The sequence below is a fragment of the Diuraphis noxia genome, unplaced genomic scaffold (assembly GCF_037042655.1).
Source record: "Diuraphis noxia isolate RWA-SAM2 unplaced genomic scaffold, SU_Dnox_SAM2 contig0006, whole genome shotgun sequence".
Classification (NCBI taxonomy): Eukaryota; Metazoa; Arthropoda; class Insecta; order Hemiptera; family Aphididae; genus Diuraphis; species Diuraphis noxia.
In genome coordinates, this window is record NW_028301716.1 from 3,685,053 (window position 1) to 3,711,981 (window position 26,929).

Genomic DNA, 26,929 nt, shown 5'->3' on the forward strand with positions numbered 1-26,929 from the left:
TATAATGTTATTGAAATAATTAAATTAAGTAGGTATAGCATTAAATTATAATTTAAAAAATCAATTAAAATGTAACCAATGTGATGAACTGAATAAATTACTAACATAATTTGATTAAATATTTTTTAAAATATCATTCCATCCATAAATGTTTTTAATGTTGTAGTAATAAATAATAATAATAAGTTTAACATTTACATAAAAAATATACGCTGTAAAATACAATATTTGGACTACTTATATATGTACAAAAAAATTAAAAATTAAAATGTACTTATAGAATATACATAAGTTAATAAATATTTTTATGGATATTTGGATATAATTTTATTCGATTGTAAGTGAAGAAGGGTGGAGTGTTAGGTTTAAACGGTGCATTATGCATTCGCATGCTTTGAACTCGCTGTCTATCAATATTTAATGATCTTCTTCTTCTTCTTCTTCTTCTTCACTTTGTTGTTGTTGTTGTCGGAAGTGGTGGTGTGCATTGTGCATTAAGTAATGGGTGATGCTGGAAAAAATGCCTGCCACTAGTTTCAGGCTCCATCCAAATGTCTGATATAATAGGGAGAAGTTTAAACCTGTGTTAATACGGGTCAATATTATTTTCCAAATGGAAAATATCCTTGATAAACCGGAGACAAATTCTCCAAATCCGGTGAACCAACCCCACATATTTTTTTAATTTGGTATCTACCATTTTACTTATTGTATTTTCATCAATTAAGTTATTTAAATTTAACCTCTGATCCATTATAGACAGACCCATGGTTTGTCTTGCAAGATTCTTTTGTGAGGCCTCTATCTCCTGAGGTAATACTAAATATTGTTGAAAGGCCTTCATCGTATTGTAAGTGTGAATTCCAGCCATCATCAAATGCTCAGGGCTTTTGTAGGTCCAATTACATTCTGTTGATGGCTTAAGGGTTTGGGGTTTTTTTATTTCATTTATTTTTGATGTAATTGAAAACCAATCTCCGTCAAGATAAAATGCAGATGGTAATAAATGATTGCAATCTATTTCTGTACCATATTTCTGCAAAGTCCTGGTTTTTGGTGCCATGAAATATGATTGGTTGTTATATAATACAGGAAGTTCATTATAACAAACATCTTTGTATACAATTTCCACCTCGACTGCTTTACATTTTATTATTATATATATTACTTCGCCTGCTTGAATGGCTGTAAAACCAGGACCTTCACCCATTGCATACGCAAATTCTGAAAGACTGTAAACTTAATAATCGCTAAACTTAATTTATGTAATAATACTTTTCTCTCTAGCTCACATTGCTTGTGTAGTAAATCTGTATATAAAGTTGTCATAGAAGATTTAAAACGGTTTTCAATGTAAACAAATTTTGTATTAATGTACGCCATTAAGTCTGTATTTTGTGGAGAAATGTTTTTTGTTTTGAAGAAGTTAAAAGATAGAGGGTCTGTTAAGATATTTAATTGGGAATGTTCAGTTTGAATTACTGGTATATGACAAGCATACGTTTGTCTTATACTTTTGAGGGCAAAAGCTATTTGGTCAGATTCAACCAAGTAGGTTTGTTGATTTTTATCCGATTTGACTATAGATGCAGGTCCATCGTATAATATTGTAAACTCATGGGTATCACAATCGTATACATTTAAATCCCATATAACTTCTCCTTTGTATGCATCCATGCCATATTGGCCAGTTAGCTTGAATGAAGTGCCCGTTGGGAGTATTAGAATATTGTCTTTGCTATTTACTATTGCCATCCCAGTGGTCAGGAATATTTTAAAGTGAGCTTGAACAATAACATCTTGCCACGTACCTTTGTCTGATATGAATGTTGTACCTTTGCAATTACCATGTCTGTCAATGAATCCAGCTAGTGTAGTAGAAAAAAGTCTTGTTTCGTTTATTTTTAATCCTGTGATCATGCCGCCAAGTGAAAGACGGTAAACTAACCTTAGGTTAATTTCCGAACATTGTGAGCTGCCTAGTTCTGAAATTTCTGTAAAGTATCCACCTTCTACCATTTGAGCATCTTCTAGTACTGAGCACTGCGTTATTAAAAAGTTTGTTGTTATTGAACATGATTTATAAGGTATTGAATAAGTGTCTGTTTTTTGTAATAACTGAACTCTCTGAATAGGTTTGACATCGATTGCGGTTGGGAGGTCACAAAAATCTACACTCAGACTTTTGAAAGCCGTTATGTTTATTTTAGGTCCATTACAGTCATATGCAATGAATCCTAGTGTTTGTTGTATGAGTGAGAAGGTGATAATTGTTGAGAAGTACATCTTGATACAGCTAGATTATAATATATAATTTTGTGTTGGATATATTGTTCGATCTTTTCGTTCATTCAAACCCGCCACTGTTTGGCGGCAAGTGGTGACCACGCTCGGCCACCCGCAATGTTGGTCAGCCTGATGCGCTCGTCACCTTGGTTCGGGTAACGACGCGTCTGCCGACGCCGCCGTGCTGCGGTGTGTGTGTGTATGTGCGTTGTTGCGTGTTCGCTCGTGATCTCCGTGCAGCTCGGCCGTTTGTTTTATTATTATTTTGAAAAGGTGTGCTCTTACTTATTTCTACGTGCTGCTCGGCCGTTGTTTTTGAATACTGTGTGTGTTCCCACGTGCTCTACGTCCGCTCCGGCGCTTAAGCTATTTTTGCGATCGCTTTTCGTATTTGATCAATTTTGCTCTGTTCATGTTTGCCGTCGTATGCTCTTACGCATAATCCGTATTCGAAGGTCCGTTGCTCCACGAGAATCTGACTGTAGTCGTCAGTTCCCGTAGCTCCACGAAGTGTTCGCTCAATAGCGAGAAACAGCAGCTCCGCGTACACAAGGTCGTAATCACGTGTATTAGCAGTTAATACTTCAAGAGCAGCTCATCTCAAGTTCATTCCCAGCTCTGGATTCGCTTGCAGCTGCGCAGGCCAGATCGGTGTTCCCCGCGTCTCCCCCGTTTCCTTTATATTGTATATTGTTAGGTTATATATTTCACCTGAATGATTGTTGTTTCACAATACATTAACTTGTTGTTCACATTTACTATTTGTCATACTTAATTTGTCCTTCTCACGAGGGTTCTGAGGACCGAGCGTCTGACAACATCCCTCATACGGACTTGTCAGCGCAACATATATAATATATATATATGGCGAGTACATGGACGTAAATAGGGCCTTCAAATGCTTAGCTGAGCCCAAAAAGTTTCAAGAACAAAAAGAGTGGAAGACTTGTCTTCTACCCACTACTTACACACAATTTGATTTTATCTATAGGGTTTAGATTTAAAGTCATTGTGGGCAAGTTATTTGCACGGTTTATTACATAATATTTAAATATTTATTATATTTTATACTAATATAGTTATATTTACGTATAAACGAAAAATTTCAATATGTTTTTAACTTAATGGATTAACTGAGTAAAGCTAAGTTATTTCAACTGTAAATTAAACTAGTTAAGTTCATAAATTGATTAGAAAATAAATTAACTAGTTAATGCCCACCTTTGGAAGGCAATATAAGTAATAAAAAAAAGAAAAAGAATAGAATTCAAAACTATCACAAATTAAATATAAATTTATTTGTTGAATATATTTATACAAAAGTAACATATTATATATTAAAATATCTTAAGGAGAGCTTAAGTTGGATCAGGAAGGGCTAAGCCTCTGTTTACGTCCATGGGCGGGTATATTCATGATATATTAAATGTTGGATCATAGGCGTAGTTTAAGTTACTAGTTTGGGCAAATAATTAATTCTTACCTTTTAAAAAGATGGCAGTGATAACTCGTCTTTTATTATACACCAGATAATTATTTTAATAAAAAATAAAGTAGAATAGAATAAGAATATTATTTTCAATAAGCAAAAAAAAACTTAAAACTTTATAGAATTATTAAAAAAATTAATAGTACATAAGCGTGGTATACATCAAATATAACTGATTACTATTTCCTACGTCCAATGGCTTAAATAGAAAACTTGTGCATTGCTTATCAAACAATTAGGGGAACATGGGGCAAAGTGGGGACGCTAATGTTTGAAGGCCTGTAATTCACTTAAAAATCAATTTTTTCCTTTCAAATTTTGTTTACACAATGTTTATGTTGTTGTTATTGATTAAAAATTTATTATGAAAATTTTTATTTTTATTTTTTGAAGTTGAAAAGGATGTAAAAAAAATTACATTTTACCCCACTTTGCCCCAGGTATGGGGCAAAGTGGGGACATAAAAAATAAATCATGTAAATTCTATATATTTTAATTAATTTGACAAACAAAACAAATTCTTTATAAAAAACAATAGTTAACTTGAATGTATAACTTAACATAAAAAATAATAACATAAATTGTAACTTTTTATTTTTTTACATAAACTTAAAATATTTTTAGGAACAAAAAGCTTTTCTGAATCCCATCTCTTTATTATTGTATGCCAATATTGCAGACTTCATAGATTCTTCAGACCAGGAATGTTGGTTGGTTTTTCTTTTATAATGCCTAACAGCCTAACCATTCTGAAAACGCATAATTTACATTTAAGAAAATAGATTAATTTATTCAGGTATAAACCACTTTGCCCCAATGAATTAACTTACCTAGAACCTTTAATTTAATTCGATTCAAATATCTAAAGTCAAATATAGTATGCTAATCATAAAGCTCATAATATACACTTTTTAATAAAAAAAAATCATCTAAAACAAAGCACAAAATAATTTAATATGTCAATAACAAATTATACAATTTTATTATCAAGTAAATGATAACAGGCACATGAACAGTTTTTCATCGATTAATCGCAAAATAATCGATAATTAAGTTCAAAACTTTTATCACACAATCTCAGATGATCAAGGAAGCTATAAATTTAAAAATATTATCAAATTTATACATTAAACAGATAGATATTACGATGTCCCCACTTTGCCCCGGTACCCCACTTTGCCCCATGTTCCCCTACAATTAAATGTTTTCGTCCCTAATTATTTTAATTTATTATAACAAAACTATTAAAAAATTACTCATATCATTTAATCATAAGTATTTGATGTATTAAATAATTATATAATTTATTGATAATACTGTAATAATTGGATGGGTTACAACCATAAGTCATGTCTAACACAATTGTATTTAGTTTAAATGTTAGATTTTTTTATTTGTATAAAATAAACAAATTTTAACAAACTAAAATAAAATGTATTAAATTAAAATAGAGACATATAATAACATATAATAACATATAATATATGAAATGCAATAATGTGCATAATTATTACATATTATGTTATAATTTTTACATTTTGTGGTTACATTTAAAATAATAGAATATATAACTCATTATTTAAATACATATTTTATTCAGTAAATTTTTTAAGCTTAATTTTATTCTTCTTAATATTTTTAGTATTTAATAATATTTGATTAAGGTTGTTTAATCGAATAAATGTTCTGGTTTGGACAAGACACTGAACTACTTCAACTGGTATATCTAGTGTTGATAGTTTAATTTTTTCCATTAAACAATGTGTTAATTTCTTCATTATACCCTCTTCTTTTGATAGGTGATTTCCATGAAGATCGATGAATAAATTTTCCATTATGTTGGCAACTTTAATTAATTGGCTGGATGGATATGTCAATCCCCCTTTGGACAGATATCTAATCCAATTTTCATCATTGGTGGTTTGCTCTTTGGATACCATTAGAGGATATTTTTTTGCAAATCTAGATGCAACATATCCTACAAGATATTGCAAACCTTCCTTCTCAAGGCCGTTGAAAGAATTATTGTCATCCATGCATAAGGCCTATAAAGTAAATAATTGTTATAATGTACCTATATCTTGAAAATTTAACATAAATTGTAAACGTATTTATTATTTTTAGTATATACCTCAGATTCAAACTGATTTAACAAATCCATACTAGTGTTTGAAATTTGAACATTGCTTGTTCCAAAAATGGATTCAATTTGAGCCAAGTCATTATCCATTTCTTGAAATTGATGAGAAGAATTGGTAATTAAATCAGTAGATTCAATAACTTCACCGGTTAAACATTCTTGAATGTTAAGAAAACTGTCGTCTGTTCCATCTTCGGTGTTTCTATTTTTGGTAAACACAACATTGCAGTGTTTACCTAAAATATACCACTTAAGACTAAACTATAGGTATAAAAGTTATTATTAATTAATAATTGAAGTCAACTTAAATAATTGTCTCAGTATAATACAAACCAATACATAAAATCTAATGCTGTTATGCAATTATTTGCTGACCCTGCCATTCCTTTAATATAACTAAAAAAATTTTCTACTACATCTTGATTTAGTTTCCTAGTAGTAATGTAAGTAACACCATATTCTTTTAGGTCTCCAAATAAATTGACAAGGGATGTATTGGAAATCACAATACATAATTCATGTTTATTATTTTAATATAATATGCGACTATATGTCGTTATAAAATATTCCTTTACCTTTTTGGAATGGCAGCATTGACTTTTTTCCATGAATTCTCATGTTTAATGCAAATTGATTCATTTTGTCCAATAGCTCTGTTTGTTTTGTGAGGTCAAGTCCATAGCTTGCAGTATTGTTATCAAACATCTGATTTGTATTCATCAAGTCGAACCAATCATTAAATAGACTAATAGTGTCTGAAGCTTACACAGTTTTAATTGGTTAGTATTAATATTCTAATAATTAAGAGAACCTGCATGTGTTGTCTCGTGCAAAACAGTTTTTGCTATGTTATATTATGTTAGCTAGTAAGTAAGACTGAGACAATATATGCCGGTTTATTTATTTATTATTTCTTAATAGTGTATTAACTTTACTTCTTTCCAGTTGTAATTTATCATATATTTGTTGTTCCCACAGAATAATATGGCTTTGGCCAGGGGCGGATCTAGAAATATGAAATGGGGGGGGGGGGCTATAAATTGTATTACACAAAGACAAAATATATAATTTTAGTACGTATGTATATTTATTATAATATATTTTAAAATAATAAAAAAGATAATAATAAGTGCATTAGTCTTTTGACCAATCTTCAGTTTTCATTCGCCTTTGCTTCTGTCGAGAAAATATATTTATGACATCGTCGATATCGATGGGTATTTCTTTATGTATATGCAGCACTGCTAACCCATTTAGCCTGTCTTCTGTCATAGAAGATCTCATGTAATTTTTCAATCTTTTTAGGGAAGAAAATGATCTTTCAGCAGTCGCTGATGTTATTTTAATTGTTGCGAAAATTTGTAGTAATATTTTAATGTTTGGGTAAAATACCTTACAATGTACCAATGTTTCAACCGCAGTTTGGGGCTTTGGATTTTCTGTGTTGGCCCATTTTGTCTTCCAGAGTTCTAATTCAGCTTGTATTTCCAAGTGAGAATTAGCTGGTATATCTTCATCATACATTAATGCCGCTTTTAATATCTCTTCTGTTTTATACTTATTATTGTTAGCAGGGATCAATCCTTCTAATGGAATAATATCTTTGAACCTATCATTAAATCTTGAATTTAATTCTGTTATAAAATGGTCAATAAAGGGAATATAAATAGTAATTCTGAACCAATCTTCAGGATTTGACGTCTTAATATTATTTCTATTTGTTTGCCGACCACACAGCCTAGGAATTTTTATTTCTTCTCCAATTTTTGATGCTACTTCAGATGCATTTTTAAAATAGATAGAAAATTCTTCATCACAGTTATCTCTCTTCGCTTCAAATATTTGAATTACTTCTTTAACATGTGAGAATGCACTAGATAAATCTTGTTTTGGACTTTGTAGTCTAATACTTAAATCTTTAGTGTAGGAAAACAAATTTGCAACTATTTCTAAACTGACAAGGAAATCGCTTCTTTTTATGGAAGAACTGAAGCTTACTGCTTTAGTTGATATTTCACGGTCAAAATCTTCTTCAATAATATCAAGAGCATTCACGATATATGGGAAAAGTTCCCGAAAAGTAATAATTGAGTCATGACGCTCAACCCACCGAGTTGTACACATGGCTTTTAATTTTGTTTTTTTTGGCAATGACACAGCATCAGTATTCTCAATGGCTGCTAACAAAATATTGTTGCGTTTAGCTGAGGTACATAAAAAAACTGAAACTGCGCCTACAATCCCAACCATGTTTCTAATAGAAGATAGCTCACAAACTTTTGATATACACAAATTTAGGCCATGACTAAAACAATGTGTATAAACAGCCAAAGGTTGCTCTTCAAGAATTAGAGCTTGGACACCATTAAACCGACCAGACATATTAGAACCTCCGTCGTATCCTTGTCCACGAACGTGTCCTAAATTTAAACCAAAATTTTCCAATTGTTTTAAAATTTCATTTTTTATAGCTATTCCTGTAGTTGAACTTAATTCTAGAAATCCCAGGAATTCTTCTTTAATCTGTGTATTATCCATATCAACATACCTAGAAAAAAGGTACAAAATAAATATATAATATGAGTAAATTACCGTAACTATTAATTTAAACTCACCTCACAGAAAATGATAGTTGTTCTTTAGTACTGACATCTGTTGTTTCATCGCAAATAATTGAAAAAAAAAAACATTTTTTTTAATGTTTTTGACAATGCTCTCAGTAATAACTTGATGCAATACATTTATTATTTCATTTTGTATTGTTTTGCTGATCATGGTTGAATTTTTACCACACGATTTAAAATGGTCCTTCAAAATGTTATCACCAGAGTCTAAGCGAAATGATAAAAGACTTCTAAAAATTCCTTCTTTTCCTGTTATTGCTGATTCATAGTCAAGTATCCCATCGTCTCTGTGCCCTCTGAGAGATATATTGTTATGACCACAAAATATTATAGTTTTTATAATTGAAGTTAAACGTTTTCTATTAGCTTCCATTATCGATTTAGTTTTATCACTAACAATGTTATTTATAAACTTTGATCCACCTCCATTAGAATTTTGAATAAATGAAGATCCTTTTTCAGCACAAAGTTTATGGTAGTTTGTCAAACCATGATTTTTCAATAGTTCGATGCCTTTTTTAAAATTTAAGAACGGTTCAGTGACAAAAGCTTTCAATGGCTGAAAAAAGTGTATAATTTTTATGTTAATTGTAATAATTTAATATAATTATTATAAACTAATTAATAATAATAATAATTATATTAATCATTAACAATATTATTAACAATAATTTATTATAATTAATTTTATAATAATTTATTATTACCTGACAACCTTGACCACCACCACTTGGTTGAAAAATGACACAATATTTACAAAAGCCGCCTTTTTTTACATCACTATAAGCTAGCCACTTGAACATGTTCAACCATTCTCTTTGAAAACATCTATTCTGATTCCCTTGTTTGACAGTTGGAAAAATAAATCCATGCATTGGTGTCCATGTATTTTTTAAGAACAATAATTTGTTTTCGTCATCAAGTTGCTTATTAAGACATAAGCCAATATCATAAGCATTCATACTCAAAGGCTAAATATCAAATAAATTAGAGAGATAGATAAATGTGTCCAAATTTAAGATGTAAATAATATATAATATATATTATATTACCGATTGATCACTAATTTTAAGGGAACTCGTTTCATTTTGAACTAATTCTATATCTTCTATAACTTCAGTTAGTGACGATTTCGTACTTTCTTCTCCTTCATTAATTGTTGACCTTATTAATTATCCTACATATTATATTAAAAACAATATATTTTATTTTTTGTTGCTTTTGGTGGAATCGCATTTTTAAAAAGAGATAATAAAATGATGCCTTTTATATTATTATACTATGATGATTATATTATCTTTATGTAAAAGAAAATAATTAGGCTAATTATTCACAAACAAATATTTTTAAGGTGGTACCTACTCATCCTTTTTGCATTAGTTGTACAAAATTATACCTTACATTTGTTATGTTTTTATAAATAACTCTAGGAGGATCAAGTGATTATGATTCCGATGTGGATAAATTATACAACACAAAAACTAAAGAAAGTACTGTTCCTTCCAGTCAATTATTTAAAGATAATAATAGTTATTATGACACGTCTCCAGAAAATGGGTCTAACCATCAAGAACCATCAACATCGCAAACTGCCGTCTCTTATGGTTCAGGAAGTAAGAAAAAAAAAACACATCACACTTCTAGTTCTGTTGATCAGTTAAATAAAAACATTGATTACACAGTCCAGCCAATAATTTCACTGTCTGCAAGAGCTAATAAATCTGCAGATGAAAGTGATCAAGGTATTTTTATTATATATTAGTTATCAGGTTTGAAAAATTGTTTTTATTAATTGTTCCTCAGCATTCAGAAAATGTGTTAGGCGGTCTTTGGCCAACCTAAAATATGATACAGAACATTTTCATAAACGATTTGATGCCCAAGAATCATTACTGGAAAAAATTTTAGCCAAATTAGATTCAAAAGGGTCAGCTATGGTCTCTAATAATGATGACTATAATGATGTGGATTTAGGAGTTATCGACAACGATGAAGATCTAAACAATATGGAAGAAAAACTAGTTAATGATAAACCATATAAAAATGCAGTGGTATGAATGTTTAGTATAATATATTATTAGTTATTGTCATTATTGTTAGTGGTGTGTATAGTTTATAATTTACTCTATATATTATTATTGCTAAACAATATTTATGTAGGTAGGGTAAGTATGTTCCAGACTTTCGCCTATATAGCTATAATATTGTGAGAATATATAGCTTTAATATTGTGAGAATATATAGCTATAATATTGTGAGAATACATAGCTATAATATTGTGAGAATATATAGCTGCAATATTGTGTAAATATACAGCTCCAATATTGTGTAAATATATAGCTTTAATATTGTGAGAATATATAGCTGCAATATTGTGTAAATATATAGTTATAATGTTGTGAAAATTGTTAAATATATGTTTTAATCTAAGTGGAAGACAATTTTAACACTTTAGAAGACGCTATACTAGTGATGGGCACTATCGAATAAAACTATCGACATATTCGATTGTTTCTAACTATCTAGTCAATCGATTGTTTTACAATACTATCGAATAGTTTTCATTCGATTGAAACTATCGAATAGTTTTCATTCGATTGAAATTATCGACATTTTTCATTCGAATAAAAACTATCGACATTTTCATTCAAATAAAACTATCGACATTTTAATTCGAATAAAAACTACCCACATTTTCATTCGAATAAAAACATCGATAGTTCCATACTATGCTATACGTTTATCAAACTAATTATCGTTATGCGGTATGAATTATTTTATTAATATTTGTCAATAATCGTCTGATACTCTGATTGTCATTGAGTATTGTAGACGTGTCGTTTACTCGTTAGTCAAATTTCAAATTCATGCGCTTTACTTAGTAATTGCTCTTTCTGCTTTCGTTACAAACCACGTAATCATTAGTAATTATTAAAAATGCCGTTTCCAAAAAAAAAAATGCATCCATCGTTTGGAAATATTTTAATATGGACCCCAATAAGCCGAATGTAGCGGTTTGCACATTGTGCAAAACCTCCTACAAACGAGCTAACAGTACATCAAATTTATTAGACCATTTAAACAGAAAACATTTTACCGTCTTAAACTGGGATCGCATGCATGTAAATGAAGAACGTGAAGAAGATGAAAATACACCTGGTAACTAAAAGTTCATTGAATTTGATCAGATAATAAAATATATGATAGTTTTTGTTTAACAATTATTATAATAAACAAGTTATAAACTGAATTTTGAATAGGAACATCGGAAGTAAATACAAGTGCTGTGATTCCTAGGGCAGAGATAGTAACCACCGGGCCTATAGTGACAAGACAAAAACAAATGGTTTTGTCCAACCGGTAATATTTTCATATAGTTTGCTTATTGTATTGAAAAATATTTGATGATTTTTAATTTTAATTTTCAGATTTAATCGTTATCCAACTGGTTTGGAAACATTTTAAGTTATGCCTCTGGAAGGAAACTTTTAATTAAAAGGATATAAGTATCATAATATATTTTAACATGTTTTTAATTATTATTTTATTAATTTATGTCTTGAAAATTTTCTATTAAAAACAGTTTTACTTTACTTATATTTTATATTTTTATTGAGTATTTTCAAGGCTTGTATTTAGAAAAAGTTATTTGATTCATTATTTTTTAATTTTTAGATATATTTATTATCCAACTGGTTTGGACACATTTTAACTTTTAGTGATACCTCTGGAAGGAAACTTTTAATCAGGAAGTTAAAAGGATAACAGTATCATACTACATTTTAATATTTTCTTAATTATTTAAATTTATAGTCTTAATCCTCAAATTAAACATTTCAAATATGTTTTTAGATTTGGAACTGTGTCAGAACATCAATTGAAAGATTTTCATGAAGCGATTGTTCGTATGATTGCCGAGGACCTACAACCTTTGTCAATTGTAGAAAACTCAGGCTTTCGTCGTATGATAAAGCTTTTAGATTCCAGGTGATAATCATAGATTTTACACATTATAAAATATATTATAATAATACTGCATCTAAAATCAAATAACTTGTTATGCTTTAACTGTTGTTTATTATGAAAATATTTAACTAGATACATATTATAACTTATTTTAGATATGAAATACCGAGCAGAAGAACCCTCGGTAGGACAATTATACCTCAAATAATGGAGAAGGTAAAAGGAAATGTGCAAATTTTATTAAATGCAGCAAGTCATATTGCAATCACAACCGATATTTGGACTTCCATGAACACAGATTCATTTATGACATTAACCGCTCACTTTGTTGACACAAATTTGAGAGAGCTAAAGACTGTAGTTCTGTGTACCAAAAAATTAGAGTCTAATCATACTGGTGTTCATCTATCGCAAGTAATGTCAAAAGAACTGACGGAGTGGAATATTTTGAATAAAGTAGTTGCAATAGTAACGGACGGTGCTGCGAATATCAAATTAGCCGTAAGGTTAATGGATATTCCACAGGTTCCATGCACAGCTCACAGGTTAAATTTAATTGTGCAGCAGTCACTAGACATTTCAGAGGAGGATGAACAGGATGATACAGATGAAACAGGAGGATTAAAAAATATTTTGAAGAAATGTCGCAATATTGTAGCTTTCTTCAAACGAAGTGAAGTTGGTAATAGACTATTAATAGAAAAACAGAAACAGCTGGGTATAAATAAACTATTAAAAGTAAAGCTGATACGGTACGCAGCGGCAGCCAGTACAAAGTACAGGTACCGTTGCGACCGGTCTACGACTTAATCAACCACCACCACGGGTGACAACGACGCGGCACCGTCAACTCTCCCTCCACGCCGCAAAGGCTAGGCGGGACGGGAAGACAAGTCGCGCCGGACGAGTACCGGCCGCCGCCGATCGTGAACTCGTTCACCGACCGTCGTACCGACAACCGAAAAACGGACGATCAATACGAGACACCGACTCGTGCGCGCTGACAACGACACTTAGTGTTATTTCATTTTTGACGTACCGTCAGTGTTAAGAGGACGCTACACCCGCATGTGTTGTCTCCGTCTTACAAGTACGTAACATTGCAAAAACTGTTTCGCGCGGGAAAGAACCGAGAAGGCTACATTCATAACTAAAAAACGAAATTCTCACCACACATAAAAGGGAATTTCGACTGTGCAACGTTGTTTTTATTTTTTTGATATTAGAACTGAAAAAAAAGTTATTCGATTTTGAAAAATGCAAAAATAATGCATTTTGAAACAATAAGAACTTTTTTTCTATTTGTGATATCGAAAAATTGAAAACAACGTTGCACAGTAAATGTTCTCCTTATTATGTGGTGAAAATTTCGTTTCTTAGTTATAGCTGTAGCCTTCTCGGTTCTTTCCCGCGCGAAACAGTTTTTGCAATGTTACGCACTTGTAAGACGGAGACAATACATGCGGGTGTAGCGTCCTCTTAAGTTCTTGGGTGTTCCCTCACCACACCACTATTACCTTACCACACCTGACCGGCCGACGCTTCACCACCTCAACACCAGCATCGCCGTGTCAAAGCAAGACGTCCGTACGCGTTGGAACAGTACTTTATTTATGTTGGAAAGACTTGTACAACTGAAAGAACCTCTAACAATTACAATAATTTCCTTAACAGAAGCTCCAACTTTCCTTGACCATGATGAATGGAATATAGTTGAGGACATAATACCTTTGTTGAGACCCTTCAATTGCTTAACGGTAGAACTTTCTGCAGAGCAATACCCAACAATTTCTAAAGTGATACCATTGATAAGAGGTAATTATTTCAATACATTGCACCATATATTTTATTACATAATTATTTAACAATCGTTCAATGGATATATAGTTTGTCTTCTAACAAATAAAAAATATAAAACTAATCACACTAAAAATAGTTTGCTAATATATAAAAAATAATTTTAAAATTCTAAGGAAAGCTTGATTATAAGTTTAATTTATTCAATTGAATATTTTTATAAGTACATAACTTAAAAGTAAATCATCATTTATAGGTTTACAAGGTTCGTTGGTTACAAAAATTCCAAGAACACCAATCGATCAAGCTTTAAAAACGAATTTGATTAGCAATACAACAAAACGTTTTGATGGTTTTGAAAAACAAACATTAACACCGAAATTTTCAAGAGCTATCCTGTTGGATCCAAGGTTCAAAAAAGTTGCATTTGGAGTAGAAGATAATGCTAATGAGGCTGAAAAGTATGTAATTTCAGAAATAGCTGATCTATTAGATACACCAAATGCTGCTAATGGTAAATACATAATACACTTAATACATTTTGGGTTTAAGGTCTTTCTTTAAAATATTTTTTTTGTTTCAGAATAAGCAGTTGTTAATGAAGAAATTATTCACGAACAAGTGGATAATGTTTGGGAATTCCTACAGTCCAAGGTTACTAGTATACAATCTCAAAGTACTGTAACAAGCAGTGCTACTGCTTTGATGAGGCAATACTTAAATATTCCTCATTAAGACTTAAAGTGTAATGTTTTTACATTCTGGAATCAACACAAGTCTGTGCTATATCCACTTGGTAAAATTTCTGAAAAATATGCAATTATTCCAGAAACATCAGTACCATCTGAACGAATTTTTTCAAAGGCTGGTCAGATTTTATGTGCACGACGCAACAGATTATTACCCGATAATTTGGATACCTTAATTTTTTTAAGTAAAAATATGTGTAGTATACCTATCTCTCTATGGTACACGAAATAATTGATGAACAAATAATACTATTTGAATAACTTTATTAAAACATAACACAAACACACAAAAAAATATACGGGCCTCTATCAACCGCTTACCAATATCTCGCCTCTCACTCGAAACCCGTACTGTCCCCCTACTGTGGTGCTTACGTCCTTAAATATTATTTTACAATGAGCTGCCTCAGCTCATTTGCTTCATTGGCCTAATATTACGTAATTTAAATATTTAGCTAAGAGAAGTACTAAACCTATTATTAATTGGCACATGCCATATACAACACTCCCTTATGTTATAAAAAAAAATATGTCCTCATATTTTAAATTTAAAACTATGCAATGTAATGTATACAATTATAATATTAAATTTAAAAAAATTACTAGTTGTATTATTTAGTGTTTAGAGTGTGGAAAGGTAAATAGGAATAACATATATATATATTTTTTGAGAGGAAAATTTTTGGGATAGGGTAAAATTTATAATATTTCAAAACCTCCTATAACTGTTGTGACCAGAATTCGATTTTTTTGTCCATTTATATAATATGTGATTGCTTTATGTTGATTGTTATCAGAGATTTGTTATATTTAATATTATAATTTTAATTGTTGTATCTCTCTTTTTCATCTTCTTGGTTGTGGTGTTCACACAATGATTATTTGGTTTTGTCTATCGAGCGGTTTTCAACATTATAAGGTAGGTGTATATTATATATATATATATGTATTATTATTAATTTTTTTATGAAAGGATGCAGGGTGATGAGGAAAAATTAGAAGAGATCGCTAGACGGCGTAATAAAAAATTACAAAAGTGTGGATGTTACTGCTGAGTTTACTATTTCATTCGTCTCCTTCGTTGTATTGTGTAGATTGAATTCTCTTGTAGCTGCGAATGTTAATATTTAGTAGTCTTGGTGAAGTGTTGGTTGACCGTCGTGTATGCCTTTGTTTTGATGCCGATTTCGTGTTAAATTGGTTTTACATTTTTTTTTTTTTAACATCTCGCTGTTTACATTTTTGTGAAATTGATTTTATAACTGAAACCATATTAGTATAGCTTCTTGGATTATTAATTTATATTGATTTTAGTCGCGTGAAATGGATTATTATTATTATTATTTTTTTTTTTTTGAGTAAGTATTAGAGATTATATCGTTTATATTTTATTGTAATATTATGATGTTCGAACATATTTTGTAGTTGGTCTTACATTGTGATTTTTATTCAATCAAGTTTGTTTTGTTAAAGTGTAAAGAGTGTATTAATTATTTTGTATATGTTTAACTTGTATAATTATCTTTGTGGAATAGGAGGGGGCATGGTTAACATGTCTATCTTGATAATAGCAGGGTATATTTGCAATACAGGTACAGGATACAGGGCAATTTTTGTGTGTAGATTAGAGGAATGCTTTTGTCATATAAAATGGCCTCTGGTACCTCGTAAAAAAAAAGGCTCCGGGAGATACAATTACAGCTATATCTTCTTCTGCGCTAGCATTGATGAGTACCGCAACGACTGTGAGGATTTTAAAAAAAACATCTAGAACCAAAGACTGAATTAAACATGATTATAAAATAATTTTCTATCGCTCTGTACGCTAAATTATCACCCATATATATTATAACTATACCCGAGTACTTCAGAAAATATTATTATAATTAATAAGTATTATTTTTAGGTATTAATTATTGTTTAAAACTTATACTGGTTACTTATAGTACTTATAACTAAAATTTATATTAATGAAATAGTTACCATATTACAATGCTGTATAAGGTTTTAATTATAAACACTATTGTCTACAATTTAGTTTTTGGTTTGTTAAAAAAAAACAAAAATGAAGGCTAGCTTGTGTTGTGTAAAATTAACTTTTTTTTTTTTAATTATTAACTTGCCTAGTGTTAGGTTTGATTAAGGTATGTTATTTTTCCCTGTGTTTGATATTTTTGTTTCATGAAAAGGTTTTATTCTTTGCACATGTATGATATCTATGGTTTTTTTCCTTTTAGAATTAAATCTACTTTGTAATTTACGTCAGATATTTTTTCAATAATAGTAAAAGGGCCTCTATATTTATTAGCTAATTTCTTTGATTTATCTTTTTCGTTGAAATCGAATTTTATTAAGACTTTTTGTCCCGATTTGAAATTAATATTTTTGTGACTAATATCATATTGTTTTTTCTGAACAGCTTGTTCTTTTTCGACAATTTTTGGAATAGTGTCTCTAATTTTTTGAAGTTGCTTTAGTGCTTTAGTAAAGTCAAACAACTCGTCTTCTGTAGTTAATTTATTATCTATAGGTTGGTTAGCTTCTATACCGTGGAGTAAATAAAATGGGCTTACTTTTAATCTCGAACTTGGGCTAGTATTATAAGCAAAAATGATCATTTTATAATATAATGACCAGTCTTTTTGATTTTCGTTTACATAATGTGATAAACTATTACAGATGATTTTGTTCATAAGTTCGGTCATTCCTTGTGTCTGTGGATGATACGCACTAGAGAAAATTTGTGTAATACCTAATTTTTTACAGGCATAGTCTACCTCTTTATTTTTGAAATGAGTGCCCTTATCGCTACAAAAATATTTAGGTATTCCGTAAGATGTTATTAAATCCATTAGGAAACTTATTGTTGCTGCTCCGTTTGCATTTGTAACTGCCTTTGCGAAAGCCATTTTTGTGGCATTACAGGTAGCAACAATGAGGTATTTTTTCCCCCTAGAAGTGGGTAATGGTCCTAAATAATCGAATGTTCGTCTTTGCATTGGCTTCCCTGAAAATAAGGGTATTGGTTGTAGTAAACCGTGGCCTTTGCCTATTGGATTTTTAATCATTTGACAAGAAATGCATGTTTTTATAAAATTTGTGGTGTCTTTTATTATTGTGGGCCAATAATACTTTTGTTTTAAGTTAGCTAAGGTTTTTGTAATTCCGAAGTGTCCGCTTAAAACTGATTCGTGGTATGATTTTATAATAGTGTTAGTCAAGTTTTTTGATATTACTAACAGGTTATTTACTCCGTGAGGTGAACAATTTTTAAAATATAGTAGTTCCCGTTTTATTAAATATTTTCTAGATTTTTTATAATATTTATTTTTTTTATCTCCCAGTAATGATAAAATTATACCGTTGCAAAATTCGTCTTCTGACTGTTGTGTTTTTAATGTATCAGGTTTTATATCGTCGGAATTAATTTCGAAATTTGTAGAGTTGGCATTAATTTTGTCTTTATCGTTCTCATATAATATATCTGTTATTTTTGTTGTATAAACGGGGTAACGTGAAAGACAATCTGCCGCCGTGTTCCATGAGCCAGGGCGATGTTTTATTTCTAGGTCAAATTCTAATAATTTAAAAATAAATTTAGTTATCCTGGAAGATGGATTCTTCATTGTTTTATAGAATTGTAGACTTGAGTGGTCACTGAAGACTGTTATTTTCCTTCCTATAAGGTATTCTCTAAAGTAATTAGTTGCAAATACAACAGCCGACATTTCTAATTCCGTAGTGGTGAAATTTTTTTCACCTCCTTTCAATTTCCTAGACGCGTAACTAATCGGGTGTCTTTTTCCGTTTTCATCTTCCTGTTCGAGTATTCCAGATAGTCCCTCTAATGAGGCGTCTGTGGTAACAAAAACAGGGTAACAGTCTTTGAAATGTGCCATAACCGGTGCGGTTGTTATCGCCTTTTTTAAAGTCTCAAAGGATATTTCTTGTTCGTCTCCCCAAATAAATTTATTTTCCTTTTTTGTCAAATTAGTTAAAGGACTTGCAATTTTTGCGAAATCTTTAATGTATTTTCTGTAATAACTAGTAAGCCCAACAAAGGCTCGTACATCTTTAATTTTTTTTGGTATTGGAAATTTTACAATTGCTTCTGTGTTCTTTCCGAGAGGTTTTAGTCCAACGTTAGAGACTGTGTGGCCAAGTAATTCAATTTCTGATTTTAAAAAAGTGCATTTATTTGTTTTTAACTTTAAGCCGGTTTCTTCTAGTCTAATAAAAATTTGTTCTAATCTAATTATTGCTTCTTCAAAACTGTTTCCAAAACAACATATATCATCAAGATACGCTATCATGGTTTTATACAAGTAGTCGCTAAACACGTTGTTAATGATTCTTTGAAAGATTGGAGCTGAATTTTTGAAGCCTTGCGGTATCCTTTTAAAATTAAATAGTCCAAAATCTGTAATAAATCCAGTCTTATCTTGGTCCTCTTGTTTTATTGGTATTTGAAAATAACCCTGGGCCATATCGATAGTAGAGTAGTATTTGGCTCCTTCTAAACTTCTAAAAAGGTCCTGTGATCGTGGTATTGGGTGCTTGTCAGCTACAGTTTCGTTGTTCAATTTTCTGTAGTCTACCAAGAATCGGTATTCCCCCTTTTCCTTTTTCGGAATTAAGAAAACAGGTGCAGCGTAACTACTTCTACTTGGTTCAATAATGTCCGTGTCTATCATTTGGTCAATTAATATTTTTAATTTTTCTCTTTGTGACTCTAAATGGTGGCTGAAATATAGGTTTATCTGACTTTAATTTAATTTCGCATGGTTCTATGTTAGCACAATTTATATCTAGTGGGTCTGAAGTGAATAAGTGTTTATAGTTATTGATTAGTTTTAAGGCTTCTTTACGTTGTTTTTAATTTAATTCTTGAGAAATGTTGATTACGTTTCCTTGTTTATCGGTGACTTCATTAATATTTTCGTTGTCATACTCATAATGTTTTTGCATAGTGGTATACATTGTTTTTATATTATTTTCTGTTAATTCTTTTTTTATTTTTGGCGTATTTGTTTTTACGATACTTGCTATTGTCATTCCTGCGGGAATATTACTGTAAAGATTTGAAAAATTGTAAAGAGTTATACCGTCTTCATTATTAACAATGCGTGATTCTAATGTTAGAAGCTTATTTTTGCTTAATCGTTCAATTGGTTCTATTACGTAACTTGTGTCTATTATATTAGTGTTTATGTCGAAGTTTTTAATATTTATTTTATTTTTTGGCGGAATATTTATATTGCAGTTTGATACAATTTTTCCTATATATTTTCGTTTGTCATAGTTTATGCTAGTTATATTATATTTTGTTCCTATATTGTTTTTATTGCTTTGTGTGTTATAATTGTACCATAGTTTATCCATAGGTATTAAGACATCGTTTTTAATCCTAAATTTTTATCTTTAAAATTGATGATTAAGTTATTTTTTATGTTGAAATCGTTTCCCAGTAGTATTTTACAGTTCAGTCCTTTGATTACGTACGCATTAATAGAGTACGGGTTTCCATTTATTTTTACCATTAATTTTATTTTGCCTAATTGTTCTAATTTGGTATTATCTGCTCCTGTTATAACAATATCTTCTTCATTTTTAACGAGTTCCATATCATTAATTAAAGATATATCTATGCAAGAAATATTAGATCCGGTGTCAATTATTGCATATTTTTCAATACCTTCGTGTTCTACTATTATTGATAATACTCTTGTATTGTAATGTTTGTCTACATGGGTACAGTCATGTTCATTAATATTTTTTGATTCATTGTTAATAGTGTTATTAGAGTTATTTAGATATCTATCTTTAATTTTATTTATTTCAATTGTTGAACCGTCATTTTGGTTGTCATTGATAGGATATATATTTTCATTGTTTTGTAAAAGGTTGTCATCTTTTTCTTCGGGTAGTGATATTATTTTAATTTTTATTAAAGTATTTTGAAATATAAATTTGATCATATTAGAAATGATACCCCATTTTTTATTGTCTAAGCCTGAACATATTTTAGGAAACGCTAATTTTTTTATTTTATTTTCTATACAAAATTGTTTTGTATTTTCTAGAGTTTTGAAAATATTAGAATATTTAGGTTTGTCATTATAATTGTCTTTTATGATCAGATATAATAACCATTGATCGTCTGTTTTTAGGTTAGCAATTTCGTTAGTATTTTTATTTTCATTAATTAACTGTTTTACATTATTAAATTTATTTTTAAATTTTAACGCTATTCCCCGGGACATAGTGAGACATTTGCTGACGCTGTGGCCTATTGCCCAAGTGTTGTCTAGTGAAAAAATATCTCCGGTTACTTCTAAATAGTCACACGCTCGAGTAGCATTCGAATTATTGCTGAGTAAGAAGTTTTGAAATTCTGACTCGAGTTCTGGGTTATTTTTTAAATACATGTTTTCAATTTCTGTTTCGCTATTATTTCCGCTATCTAGGTTTTGATTAATAATAGTTTTATTTAATTTGTGGTCGTACCATTTTTTAATAAAATGTATATGATTATTTTTCTCTATTCCCTTTATTTTATTATAAATTATATTATTTAGTTCATAAGTGTCTATCCGAGTTAGCTGATCCGATTTTTTTTCTAACTCGGACCCTAATCGTTTTTTGGCATTTTACAATTGTCCGCGTAGTGTCCTCGCTCGTTACACCTGTAGCAAGTAACTCTCTCGGATTCTTTCGCATAGCGGTCTTCTCTATATTTTCCTGGTACTCTTTCTCGACTATTCTCTCTGCTGTATTGTCGGTTTCTTGTGTATCTTTTTCCTTCATCGTTGTTTTTACTACACTGTTTATAATTTCCTCTTTTTTCCCTATCTTTATCATCTCTATGTTTATACGTTACAAAATCTCTGTCATAACTTCTGTCTCTACTACTTTCCCTAGAACTATCATAATTGTTCTTACTTTCTCTTGAGTGTGATCTATCTCTATTGTAATTGTTATCTTTGCTATTTTCTCTAGAATATCTATTATACAAACTAGAGGGGTAAGGACTATTATCTCTTTTATTTTAACTTCTCTCTTCGCTATCATTCCTCCTATATGGGTATGGACTGTTATTTCGGTACTCGCGTTTATCATTGTAGAAGTCTCTTTCCCTATTGTAACTTCGTCCTCTGTTTTCATTATAATCACGATTATTATTTTTTTGTTTATTGTTATCAAAATACACCGATTTTTTTCTTAATAAGTTTATTTTTTGTATTTCGTCACTTAATTTGTTTATATTTATTTTATTTTCTCGATCTCTAGAGAAACTGTCCTTTATTTACCTTCTCAATTCATTATTCTCTATTTCTATATCTTTTGTTTTAAGGTTTAATTGTAATACTTGTTCATTTAGAATTTCTGTGTATTCACTCATATCATCTTTTTTTTTTTTATCCTTAACTGCATCAGTTCAAATTTTTTTAAATTTCCTTTTAAGTTTTTTAAGCTATTATTGTCTTGCATTGAAATTGATTGTAAAATTTTATCCTTTAAACCTTTTAAAATATATCCACAAATATCTTTTTCGCTCATGTGCTTATTTACCTGCCTACATAAACTTTCTATTTCAGCTAAGAAACTTGTTGTAGATTCATTTTCCCCTTGCCTACGTTTTTCCAGTTTGATTTGCAATATAGTGTCATGTCCTATGGGTTGAAATTCATTTAAAAAAATTTCTTCTAATTCTTTCCATGACCAATTTCTTTTTTGGTCTTCAAGATTTTCTAAAAAAGTACTGGCTGTGCCTTTTAAAAAAATTGAAAAGTATTTTAGTTTATCGTTTTCATTCCATTCATTAATGTCGCTAATCTTATTATATTGCTTAAAAAATTTCCTAACGTCCTCAGTCCCGGTGAAATTATCAGGTTTAATCATAAGAGTTTTTTCATTCATTCTCCTTTTGCTCGGTGCAATTGGTGGGGGTAGAATAGAATTGGTGTTTAAATTAGGATTAGCTTGATTATTTGTTATTGAGTTATCTTTGTTGAGCACTATTTCCTGATATATGTGTTTTGATTTTTCGGGAGAAGTAATAGAATCCTCTAAGTGTATGAAGGTATTTTGATATAATTGGGTGCTTTGATCTTGAGAGTTACTACCAGAAGTATTTGAATTTTCTAAGATTTTTCCGACTCTATTTGAAAATGAATTTAAACTATTGTTTAAGTTGTCGTATAATGCTAACGATGTTGGGTAAGTAGCTGGTGGATTTTTATTGCTGTCTTTTTGATCGGGACTTGAATCGGATAGCTCAGCGTCTTTTAATAAATTTTTTAAATCAATTTTATTAGTGATTGAATTATTAAGAATTATATTACGTTTTTCAACGTCTAATGAATCATCCACGTCTTCCAAAGTTATAGCTCCTCTTAAGTATCTACTTAGTCTAGCTCTTAATTCAGTAGTAGTTCCAGTAGATTTTAGATTTTTATTTTCACAATAAAAGGTTTTTTAAGAGTATATATATCTGTTGCTGTATTTATCGTAATAGAAAGATCCGATCTAGGGTCTTTAAGTTGACTCATTAAACTATAAATTTGAAAAATTAGTTTAAATAATTCTAAATCTATACTTAGTTATACCGTGTGTTCAATTTTAAAGGTAACAGGAAATATTTCGATCGTGTGACCTTGAATTTGATTCGGGGTTTTTATACTGCATATAGGACTTATAAATACATATTTTTTTAATAAATTCAAATTTTTAATTTTTTTTTATCAGCACATGCGCTGTAAAATAAAAATTTCTTAAATAGCAACCACTACTTTGGAGACCGGATTTCGATTTCTTTATTTTTTCTGAACAACTTTGATATTTACAGTTTGTTGATATCTTCAAAATTGCCATTTTTATGACGGTCGGAAGTTTTAAAATAGTTAATTCGTAAATATCACATTTTTCAACGGTCTATCTTAATTTATAGGTATTTATAGGTATTATTATAACAGTTTATTTTTATTAAAACTACTAAATTATCTACTACTATTATCTTAATTTGTTTTTAATAGTATTATAATGAAAGTTATACTATTAACCTGTGTGAATAAGATATTTTGATAGCATTCTAAAATTGATTGTGAAATGTGAATAGTCAAACGTTTTTCGTAAGTCACGCGTGACACATTATTTTCTGTACAATGGCAAACTATTCCGAAAAAACCGATATGGTATTAATTTTTGGAGAATGTCATCAAAATTCGCGTAACGCAGCGGCACTTTATGCTGAACGATATCCCGAGAGATATCATCCACCACACAATTATTTTTTACGTATAGTAATAAATCTTAGAGAAAACGGAGAACTTCCAGCTATTGCAAACCACCGCCGCAATAGGAGACCGCGAGTTCATGAACCTAATGAAAATGAAGAATTACAGGTATTAGCATACATTCAAATAAATCCTCGTTCTTCTGTTAGAAATTTGGCTAGAGAAGTCGGTGTCTCTGTGGGGAAAGCACATTCAATTTTAAAAAAACATAAATTTCACGCATATCGACCTAACATAATACAACATTTAATACCCGGTGATTCCGATAGAAGACTTACATTTATTGCGCGGTTAATGGTAAAAATTCAAGAAGAACCACTATTTTTAAATTATGTTTGTTGGACTGATGAGTCAAAATTCACTAATAATGGTGTGATTAACAAACAAAATAACCGCTATTGGTCGGATACTAATCCTCATTGGACAAATGATTCAAACTTTCATCATGTGTGGGGAACGAATGTCTGGTGTGGGCTTTTTTGTGGTAGATTACTAGGTCCTTACTTTTACAACGGTACTCTGACAGGAAGGAGATACCTAGACTTTTTGTCAAACACACTACCAACATTTTTGGATGAATTCAACTTAGATACCCGTATGAATTTATTTTTCCAACAAGATGGGGCACCCGCCCATAATGCAATAATTGTTCGAGAATACCTTAACCAAACATTTGGCCATAAATGGATGGGGACATATGGTCCAGTACAATGGCCTCCTAGATCTCCTGATATAACACCATTAGACTATTTTTTATGGGGACATTTAAAAACAGTAGTTTATGCTAATCCGCCTATTAATCTTGAAGATTTGAAAAACAAAATAATCATTGCGTGTAGTGAACTCACCGAAGACCAAATAATAACAGCTACACAAAGAGAAGTGCTGCGACGAATGGAAGCATGCGTTGAAAATAATGGCAATAACTTTGAACAGTTCATTGAATAATAAATTATCGAATAAATTGTAATGATATTTTTTTTAAATTCGATGTAATAATAAATACACCTTGTAGTTATAATAAAAATAAACTGTTATAATAATACCTATAAATACCTATAAATTAAGATAGACCGTTGAAAAATGCGATATTTACGAATTAACTATTTTAAAACTTCCGACCGTCATAAAAATGGCAATTTTGAAGATATCAACAAACTGTAAATATCAAAGTTGTTCAGAAAAAATAAAGAAATCGAAATCCGGTCTCCAAAGTAGTGGTTGCTATTTAAGAAATTTTTATTTTACAGCGCATGTGCTGATAAAAAAAAATTAAAAATTTGAATTTATTAAAAAAATATGTATTTATAAGTCCTATATGCAGTATAAAAACCCCGAATCAAATTCAAGGTCACACGATCGAAATATTTCCTGTTACCTTTAAAATTGAACACACATAAAATGTGTTAACTATAATTAATTACTTTCAACTAAAATTAAATACTTAAATTATAACATTTTTGAAATCCCGAAAAATTTAATTAGTAAAAGTTTATTAAATATATTGTAAGAAAAAATTATTTGAAGTGTTTATACAGCCAATTTATACTACTAGATTAATTATATTAAATTATAAAAACTAATTAAATAATTACTACCTTCACTAAATTTAAAATATAATTAACTAACGCTAATAATAATAAGAGAAAAAAAAATATATTGATCAACGAAGTATTCGTATATATCAATTATAATCAAACACAAATATTTACCTCCAGTGTGTGAAACATCAAAATTGTAGATCCAATTGGTCGTTGACTTCTTGCCGTTGGGAGATGAATCTGATGAAAAAGTTCAAAACGCGATATGTGTAAAAGTAAAACACACAAAAATGACTTGTATTTAATAAACACAAAAACAAAGAAAAACACAAAAACACAAATGTTCAAAAGAAATTCGGGTCGTGGGTCACGAATGACGTTGGGCGCCACTGTAGTATACCTGTCTGTAGTATACCTATCTCTCTATGGTACACGAAATAATTGATGAACAAATAATACTATTTGAATAACTTTATTAAAACATAACACAAACACACAAAAAAATATACGGGCCTCTATCAACCGCTTACCAATATCTCGCCTCTCACTCGAAACCCGTACTGTCCCCCTACTGTGGTGCTTACGTCCTTAAATATTATTTTACAATGAGCTGCCTCAGCTCATTTGCTTCATTGGCCTAATATTACGTAATTTAAATATTTAGCTAAGAGAAGTACTAAACCTATTATTAATTGACACATGCCATATACAACATATGTAAATTTATATCTTTTCAATTGCATGTAATGTCAGCTATTCATTAAAAAGTAAATAATGAAGTTTGTTTTAATTTATGTATTATCATATCATTATATGACTAAATAATTGTGGATAGATATTAAATGCATACTATTTTTTTTGGTAACATATTATACTGAGCCTATTTAAGGAAAAATATACCTTATGAATTTAGCAATTTGAACCTCAAAAATAAAACTAACCTGTGATGTTTTTGGTTATAATTATAATAATTAGAATAATAATGAATAACGATAATACAGATATATGTTTTGCACTACCTACTGACTTGGTAGTAGTCAG

At 30.1% G+C, this 26,929-nt stretch overlaps 1 protein-coding gene, 1 long non-coding RNA gene and 2 pseudogenes across 2 annotated transcripts; 1 reads left to right on the forward strand and 3 right to left on the reverse strand.

Annotated features, from left to right (window-relative positions):
* Positions 1-417: 417 nt before the first annotated feature.
* LOC149054649 (uncharacterized) lies at positions 418-2,286 on the reverse strand (annotated as a pseudogene).
* Positions 2,287-4,252: 1,966 nt separating this feature from the next.
* Positions 4,253-4,961, reverse strand: LOC149054650 (uncharacterized). Its single transcript, XR_016192263.1, has 2 exons — positions 4,606-4,961; positions 4,253-4,524 (listed from the first exon to the last, which is right to left on the reverse strand). It is a non-coding gene; the product is annotated as an uncharacterized LOC149054650 (long non-coding RNA).
* Positions 4,962-7,049: 2,088 nt separating this feature from the next.
* On the reverse strand, positions 7,050-9,501 carry LOC149054651 (52 kDa repressor of the inhibitor of the protein kinase-like). The gene is made up of 6 exons (XM_089230169.1): positions 9,247-9,501; positions 8,705-9,098; positions 8,531-8,567; positions 8,405-8,463; positions 7,313-8,335; positions 7,050-7,246 (listed from the first exon to the last, which is right to left on the reverse strand). The coding sequence occupies exons 1-6, from the start codon at positions 9,499-9,501 to the stop codon at positions 7,050-7,052; spliced, it is 1,965 nt and encodes a 654-aa protein (XP_089086295.1).
* A 3,514-nt stretch (positions 9,502-13,015) lies between these two features.
* On the forward strand, positions 13,016-15,283 carry LOC149054652 (E3 SUMO-protein ligase ZBED1-like; annotated as a pseudogene).
* The last annotated feature ends 11,646 nt before the right edge of the window (positions 15,284-26,929 follow it).